Source organism: Nuphar pumila, chromosome 4 (assembly GCF_984573655.1).
Source record: "Nuphar pumila chromosome 4, dmNupPumi1.hap1.1, whole genome shotgun sequence".
Classification (NCBI taxonomy): domain Eukaryota; kingdom Viridiplantae; phylum Streptophyta; class Magnoliopsida; order Nymphaeales; family Nymphaeaceae; genus Nuphar; species Nuphar pumila.
In genome coordinates, this window is record NC_143252.1 from 58,166,932 (window position 1) to 58,175,896 (window position 8,965).

Here is an 8,965-nt window from a genome sequence, read left to right on the forward strand (position 1 = left end):
CTTTGTGACATAGCGTCTGGTTGTGGATTGAAGTGGAGAAATATGGCTGTTGCCTTAAATCTTAGTTAGAGACTTCTACAGCTCAATTGTGCCATAGTGCAGTGAAATGCCTAAGGAGAAATATCAATGCCTTTGCCATCTTTTTCCTGGTGCGATCATGACCCAATATTTAGGGAAAAAGGAAAGAATGAATTTCACCAGAGTTTTTAAAGTAATGGAATCATATATCGTGTTTCTAGTTGTGTACCTTTGTAGACATTCAGATTTCTGACTATAACGGATTGTAGTATATGTTGGACGAGGTCAAGGTGATCTTTGGAGTTCAAAGGCTTCCATGCCATTTCTACAATTTCGAATCTACTTCACGGTTGAAGAATAACCACATCCATGCCTGCCGGATGCGTCGTGTGTTTTCCGGTGGTATCTATTATCATTACTGCTGCTGTTTATCATTTTTTTTTTTTATAAACGTTGGTGGGATTCGACGGACCGCTCTTTGCGTGGGACAGCCTTTCAGATTGCGAGGAAAAATCACTCCAGAGTGTGTACCCACCCAATCTTCATAGCAAATGCACCTTGATATCAAAATCGTTTAGCATGTGGATGGATCATGAAAGCCGTTGTTTTGTGGGTTTGATTTGGTGTTGAGGTTCACCCTCATCACATTTAATGGTGCATTGCATCAAAGTGATTAGGATGGATAAGAGAGTAAGGGCGAAGAAAGCGAGAATGACAGGCAGTTCGATCCACCTAAATTTGATCTCAGGAAATCCAAATTTGAATTTTGTGACATCAAATTTCTCAAGTAGATCACACGTGCATGCAACATTCTAGGCCTATTACTAACGATTTATTTTGGTTGTCAATCCAATTCTTTTTTCTTTTCGGTGTGGGCAGAAAATTGACTATCTAAAAATTAAAGGAATAATAACTCTCAGACGTGGTGGTGATCACTGATCATTATTGTAGCTTGGACATGGATGATGGGTGGCACGCATAGGTCGCCTTCGATGGGCCTCATCAATACATGCATGGCCCTCGTGCATTACCAACGGCTGCATCTTTTTTTTTTGCCCTCTCTCTATTTCCCGTAAATAATATATAAGGCACTAAAATTTTTATGGTATTGAAGGAAAATATTGGAAGCTGTGGGGGTGAAGGGAAAGAAAAGAAGGGGAAATCACTCGGATCCTCTTTAAAGTTTAATTAAACCCCATTCATGGGTCTTTAGGGGACTCTTTTCTCTTGAAACCTTGAGTGCAACCGCATGCATAAACGAGGAACCTAAAGGCAGCATTCGTGTTCCGTACGAAACAGATGGGAGACAGGCAACCTTTTTTCTATCGTCTTGTGGCTGTTTGATATAAACAGCGAAAGTGGGTGGGGGTGGGGGTGGGGGTGGGGCTAGTAACCGAAGGGACGAGAAAAGACAATGCACAGTGCGTGTTGTGATTTGTGTAGCAAATATGATGATCATCATCTCAGTCTGAGAGGAAGAAGGGGAAGAAAAGCCATCACCAAACAGAACAGAGCAGGAAAAAATCACGGGGGAAGCAAAAGGGCGAGAAACTCTCTCTCTCTCTCTCTCTGGTCAGTGGTGTAGTCCTTGGGGTCGGAGAGGCGCGAAGAAAACCAAAGAGTTTAGCTACATGGGCAGGCACCATTTTTCCTTTTGCTACCTCTGGCCACCGGAAGGCTGCTCCATTTCCATCCCCTAACTCGCAAACGAGGGGGAGGAACAGAAAGGCAAAAGCAGAGGAAGAAAATAGTCGTCTTTGGGTATGGCGAACGCTTCTGGTGGTGTGGAAGACGATTTGACAGCGAAAGCGGTGCACAAGAGATTCGAGGGCCTGATGACGGTCCGAAGCAAGGCCATCAAGGGTAAAGGGGCGTGGTATTGGGCTCATCTGGAACCAATCTTGGTGCACAACCAGGAGACAGGCCTGCCCAAAGCCGTTAAGCTCAGGTGCGGCCTGTGCGAGGCCATCTTCTCCGCCTCCAACCCCTCCCGCACCGCCTCCGAGCATCTCAAGCGAGGGACGTGCCCCAATTTCACCGGCACCCTTCCTAAACCCATCTCTTCCTTTTCCATCTCCCCTTCTCCGCTTTCCCCCACCACCACCGTCGCCGCCCCCCACAACCGGAAGAGGGGCACAGGGGCCAGCGGCTTCGCCAGCACCACCTCGGCTCACCACCACCAGAGTCAGAGTCAGCGCCAAACTCAGGCCCAACCCATGCCCCTCGCCATGATCGAGTCCTCCCCTCGTTTCTGCTCGGAGATGGTGTACCCACCGGCGCTACCGCAGGCTCCTCCCCTAGTGCTGTCGGGTGGCAAGGAAGATCTGGGTGCTCTGGCGATGCTCGAAGACAGCGTGAAGAAGCTCAAGTCCCCCAAGGCCTCCCCTGGCCCCGCGCTCACCAAGGCGCAGGTCGAATCCGCCGTCGGCTTCCTCACCGATTGGCTCTACGAGGCGTGCGGCACCGTCTCTGCCTCCTGTTTTGACCACCCCAAGTTCAAGTCCTTCCTGCAGCAGGTGGGCCTCCCTCCCATCAGCCGCAAGGAGATCGCCGGCCCCAAGCTCGACGCCCGCTACGAGGAGGTGAGAGCCGAGTCGGGGGCGAAACTGCAGGACGCCATGTTCTTCCAGCTCGCCTCCGAAGGCTGGAGCAAGAAGAGGTGGAGTTTGAATTGGGCCTCCGTGCAGCCCCCCTCCGCAGAGACCCTGGTGAGCATCACGCTGAACCTTCCCAACGGGACCAGCCTCTTCAGGAAGGCCGTCTTCTTCACCAACTCCGCAACTCCCTCCAAGTACGCGGAGGACGTGCTGTGGGAGGCGATCACGAGCGCATGTGATGGGGGGACGGTCCAGAGGTGTGTGGGGATCGTGGCTGATAGGTTTAAGGCCAAGGCTCTGAGAAGCTTGGAATCTCAGAACCATTGGATGGTGAATCTGTGCTGCCAGTTGCAGGGTTTCAGCAGCCTGGTCAAGGACTTCAGCAGGCAGTTGCCCCTGTTCGGTTTTGTTACGGAGAGTTGCCTGAAACTGGCGACTCTATTCAATTCCAACTCCCAGGTGAGGAACATCTTCCACAGGTATCAGTTGCAGGTCCTTGATCATCATCATCATCATCATCACCATGCTACTTTGCTTAGAGTCCCACCACCGGAAAATGACAGTCCGTTTTCGGCAGGCGGTGATAGCCACTTTGTTTTTGCCCATGCAATGTTGGAGGATATCATGAATTCGGCTAGGGTGTTGCAGTTGGTTGTCCTGGATGAATCGTATAAGTCGGTGTGCCAGGAGGACCCCATCGCCCAGGAGGTGGCGGACATGACCAGGGATATGGATTTTTGGAACGATCTGGAGGCTGTGTTGTCGCTGGTTAAGCTCGTCAAGACCATGATGCAGGACATTGAAGCTGACAGGCCTCTGGTTGGCAGATGCCTCCCATTGTGGGAAGAGCTTCGAGCAAAGGTGAAGGAGTGGTGTGCCAAGTATAACATCCAAGAGGGTCCCGTCGAGAAGGTGGTCGACAGGCGGTTCAAGAAGAACTATCACCCGGCATGGTCGGCAGCATTCGTATTGGACCCTCTCCACCTGTACAGGGACGCCAGCGGGAAGTACCTGCCGCCTTTCAAGTGCTTGACGCCGGAGCAAGAGAAGGACGTTGACAAGCTGATCACCAGATTGGTGTCAAGGGAGGAAGCCCACATTGCTCTCATGGAGCTCATGAAGTGGAGATCGGAAGGGCTGGATCCCCTGTATGCGCAGGCTGTTCAGGTGAAGCAGCGTGATCCCCTGACGGGCAAGATGAAGGTTGCAAACCCTCAGAGCAGCAGGCTAGTCTGGGAAACGTGTTTGAGCGAGTTCAAGTCGTTAGGGAAGGTTGCAGTGAGGCTCATCTTCCTTCATGCGACCTCTTGTGGCTTCAAATGTAACTGGTCCTTCTTGAGATGGGTCTGTGCCCACGGGCGCTCCAGAACAGGGATGGACAGGGCGCAGAAAATGATATTTATAGCCGCTCACTCCAAGCTGGAGAGGAGGGACTTCTCCAGCGAAGATGAGAAGGACGTGGAGCTTTTCGCAAATGGTGAGGATGATGTACTGAATGAAGTTTTGTTAGACACCTCTATGTAATGTTTCCTTGTTGTAGGATTAATCGAATTCTTTCCATGCTCGTGTAGCCTCTCTCCACCATAGCCCTTTGTTTTATTGGTTTGAGTTTACTCTAATCTGATTGGGGTGGAATTTCTTCCCCTTCCCCAATTTGATTTTGGGTATTGAGTTTGTAACTCTTGTTCATTGGATATGATCTTGAAGGAACAAAATGATATAGCTTCTGATTACCAGAGAAACTGGATAATAATATACAGTAGTACGATTATCTTTTTTGGTATCAGCAGTTCGTTGCTTTTTCTATATAATTGCTCTCTCTCTCTCTCTCTCTCCTAGTCTTCCTTTAGCTTGCCCACTTCAGCTCTACCATCTATTTCACAATTTAAGTTGATTTTTTGGTGTTTGTGGATGCGATTGTTATCATTTAGGAAAATATCTTTAGTTTTAGGCAACTAGAAGCAACGGTGTGAGACACAGGAGGTAAGGATGAACTCAACTAGGCCTTTAAAAGGTAGCAGTTTAAAGGCATCTTTTGAATTGTGCACAGGGAGAATGTAGTATTTCATGGGCAGAGTTCAGAGTTTAATTGGAAGTATCAACATCGTGTACTTCTTGAGGACTTTGAATGATAAACAACCCAACTCTTGCTTGTTCTGTTTAATTTGAGCAGGTCTTTTAGGTTGGATAAAGTTTTCATGGAAAGCAATGAGAGTTTTTCACTATTGGGGAAGAATTGCATGTTACTCATCGAGCTTTTCAGGAATTTCACTTATTGGGCATTCTTCATGACTACATATCATTGTGAGTAGTGGTCAGTTTGAAAAGATTTCAGTTTTTCATGGTCCTAAAACAACCAATATTTTTTCTAAATGAAGTTTCCGCCCATAAAGATTGGGGAGTTTGTAATTTCTCACTAGCAGAACCATTTAGCAGAGCTGCAATTTGCAGCGGCTCCTCAACTGCGAGTGAAATTGGTGGCTGCTCCTGCTTGACAGGGTTAATTCTGTCACATATGGCATGAGAGACTTGAAACATGCTATGGTCAGACTCATTTTTTCTGTGACGGTTTTGATGTAATTGCGGTATAAAACCTGTAAATTTTTAAGAGAAAATAAATAAAGGAATTGTCTTCTTTCAAGTTAAAATTTGTGTTTTTTATCTTTTATTGTAAATTTTGTGTTTACATGCTCAATTTTTTCTTTCTGACAAAGAAGGGTAAAATGGTTATTTCAATAATTGTTGTAGATAAAAGATTATTAAAATAGTCAATTATCATGAAAATTTGATCGTTTTAAAGAGTTACAAACTCATTTAAGTGTTTTTGAGGTGTCTTGAACTTAACAAGACACATTTTTATGGTTTTCAGAATAATTTCTTAAAAAGGGTATTTGGGTCGTTGTAATAAGTAATAATTAAAATATTTAATCTATCAATCAAACTAATTATTTTAGTGAGTTATGACTCATCAATGTGTTATCGAAGTGTTTTGAACCAAATTAAATGTATTTTGGTGGTTCTAGAAGAAATTCTATCAAAAGGGTATTTTAGTTATAAAATAATTTACGAGAAAAATTTTAGTTAACAAATCACGATTTTAGAAAGTACCAAAATTATAAACCATTTGATATTAGTATACCTATTTGGCGTTAAGGGGTAAGAATCTATTTTGAATATATATATATATATATATATATATATATATATATATATATATGGATTTTATAGTGGACCCGAAGTTTGTACGAGTTAGATCCAAATGGATCCATCCAAACTTAAATTTGTAAGGGTTTTAAAAATAGTAAATAAAATTATATTTAATTATATGATTAGTTATAAACCATACTTGGATAAATATAATTTCTAACTACTTTTAGTTTTGACTTTTATAAGATTTAGAATCAAAATTTTTAGTTTTGGGTCATTTGGATCCAAAATGAATCCAAATGAGACCCGTTGGTTTACACCTTTTAAGAACCACTAGGGAACCCAATACACCCTAACCTTCTCTTTTCTTTTTCTTTCTTTTTCCTTCTCAACCACAACCGACACCCCCTTCTTTCCGTTCTTCTCCTTCCCTCTATCCTCGTTCGGAAGTCAGCCAGCAGTCGATCACCACAGCCTTCTCCCCTTCTTATTTTCCCCATTCTTCCCGTTCCCTTCTCTTTTTTTCCTTCCTCCATTCAGGCACCGACTGAAAGCACTGTCGTGTCTCGTCGCCACCGCCTGGATCTCCCATCGCCACCTTCATTCCTCTCTTGTTCGGGCACCTATCGGTGGAGGACAACGACGGACTGTCGTCACCTGCTGACCCAGTCGAGCCCCATCTGTTGCTGGGATTCCCCTTAGTTCTTCTTCTTCCCCTTTTCTTTCTTGTTGTTGTTCTTGTGTTTCCCCTCCGTCCGAGCATCGACTAGAGGCTGCCACCACCTGTTTCTACCGATCGTCCATCCTGCAACTACTCTCTACGTTATCTTCCACCGCAATCCTCGTTGAATCTCCGGTCCATATCTCGACGTCGATAAGGTAATCCCCTTGTTCTTCCTATTACTTTGTTTGTTATTTTTCTGTTTTCGGGTTGGGATTACTCTGGTTGTAACTCTGGGTGTTGAGGCGTTGAACCTGAAGCTATAATGTTGTTCTTTCTTTTAAGATATTCGTTTTTGTTCTGATAGAGTTAGGTGCTTGGGGGTTTTCGACATTTTTGTTGTGATTATGTGGGATTCCTTTTTGTTCGTTCGGTTGAAGCAAGCCAGGGTTTGGTATTCGGCCTTTGCTTTTATTATTGTAATCTCTATCATTTTTCAGGGTGATTCGGTTTTGTGGGCCTTACGGGTGGGCTCGATGTGTTAAAGTTCTGTCAGATGCCATTGTTCAGATCTGTGCAATTAGCATGTGATGTTACCTTCAATTTTTTTATATACTTTGAATTAGGAAGAGAATTGCTATCGACACTGTTGTTTAGTTTCTTTAAACCTCTTTTGATTTTATTTTATTTTTGCTTTAGTGTTTCGGTGAATGCCTCGTTTGCGTGTCGATTCCCAGCATTAGGAAGCATGTAGGGCTGCTGTTACGTGACATCAGGTGTCCCCTATGTATGCTAGTATTCTTTTCTATGTACCATGTTTTGGTTTTGTTTCGCAAGAAGATATAAAATTTTTCCCTTGAGATAGAGTACCTCGATGTTTGTATCATCAATAGGGTGATGCACTAGGCAACGTGCGGCCCATGGATTTGCACCACACGACTGTCCAATCCTGTTTGGACTTGTTAGGGTATTGCTTCTCAGTTTTTGCCAATCAAGTTACTGAATATCGTGTGGATTTTTATCGCTCGTGAGCGAAAGCGTATTTAGAATTTATCATTTGTATGTGCAACGGTAACACTCCCTCTTTATGAGAGGGACAAGTAGATCATGTTGTGCGACAGTTGCACTGGACTTTTAGGACCCCGAGTTTCGTTTTATTTTTTGTCACATCGAAAAGGTAGAATTCTTAAACTAAAAATTTAGAATGTTATTCATGTTGTATGATGGAATCTAAAAGTCAGTTAATATGCACACCGAGTTCGTAGCACAGCCACATTGCTAGCAAATGTTAGAAATGTATTGTATTGTTTGTATATTTGTGCATTGCAGGTGCGTAGCTGAGCAAATTGCGCGATGCTTAATGCTAAGCATCGCATACGACTAAAAATTCCATGCAAAAAGAAAAAGAAAAATACAAATACAAAGGCATGCAAATCGAGTAAATACCTGTGGTAAGTAAGTGGTGCAAGCGTACCACATGTTAATTAATTCATTGAATGCAATACTCTCCTGCTCACATACTCATTTAGTTGTGGATACCTAGAACTGTTGACAATTGTAGTTTAGAAACCATGCTGGACATGGTTATAGTTAGCGGGATATTGAAGTGTGTTTGCTGTAGGTACATGTTTGACATTGATGTGAAATGAATGGTTGACTATAGTACTGTACTTGAATTGACTGCAATAAATTCTTGCATGCCATTATTTTTTTTTTAGCTTGCCATGCATGTGAAATTTGTATAATGAAAACATTTCTAACATGAATGTATCATGCTTATTATGATGATTATATTTTCAGTATATCCTCCTGTTAATGTGTGCAATTATGATATGATGTATTTAATTCATGAAATAGTGAAATTATCTATGCATGCATAATAGCTCTTGTGAGTATATCTTGTGTTAAGCATGTTGAGATTAAATCATGCATGAAATCATGTTAGAATTGCATCATGCATGTGAGCATGTATAGTTGAATCATGACATGATAGGGTCATGCATGAAAGTGAATACAAATTTGTTATGAATATGCATAAGAATATGTAAATTTGAATTATGTAAGTGACATAACCTTTAATCAAGAATGAGAGCATATAAATTTGACTTATGCAAGTAGCATAACCTTTGATATCATGCATGAGAGCATGTAAATTTGAATTATACAAGTGGTATAACCTTTGATATCATGCATGAAAGCATGTAAATTTGAATTATGCAAGTGGTATAGATTTTTATATTATGCATGAGAGCATGTTACATGAATATGCATAAGAATATGTAAATTTGAATTATGTAAATGACATAACCTTTGATCAAGAATGAGAGCATATAAATTTGACTTATGCAAGTAGCATAACCTTTGATATCATGCATGAGAGCATGTAAATTTTAATTATACAAGTGGTATAACCTTTGATATCATGCATGAAAGCATGTAAATTTGAATTATGCAAGTGGTATAGATTTTTATATCATGCATGAGAGCATGTAAATTTGAATTATGTAAGTGGCATATGTTTGACTCTAACTTATGACTTAAT

General features: G+C 42.5%; 1 protein-coding gene across 1 annotated transcript; it reads left to right on the forward strand.

Annotated features, from left to right (window-relative positions):
- The first annotated feature begins 1,460 nt into the window (after positions 1-1,460).
- LOC149840236 (uncharacterized) lies at positions 1,461-4,397 on the forward strand. Its single transcript, XM_090004373.1, has one exon. It carries the CDS (start codon positions 1,782-1,784, stop codon positions 4,137-4,139), a length of 2,358 nt encoding a protein of 785 aa, XP_089860499.1. The 5' UTR covers positions 1,461-1,781; the 3' UTR covers positions 4,140-4,397.
- Positions 4,398-8,965: the final 4,568 nt, after the last annotated feature.

Bases quoted from the DNA above. Each gene is read 5' to 3' on its own strand.
- LOC149840236 (XM_090004373.1), top strand. From the start codon at position 1,782: ATGGCGAACGCTTCTGGTGGTGTGGAAGACGATTTGACAGCGAAAGCG.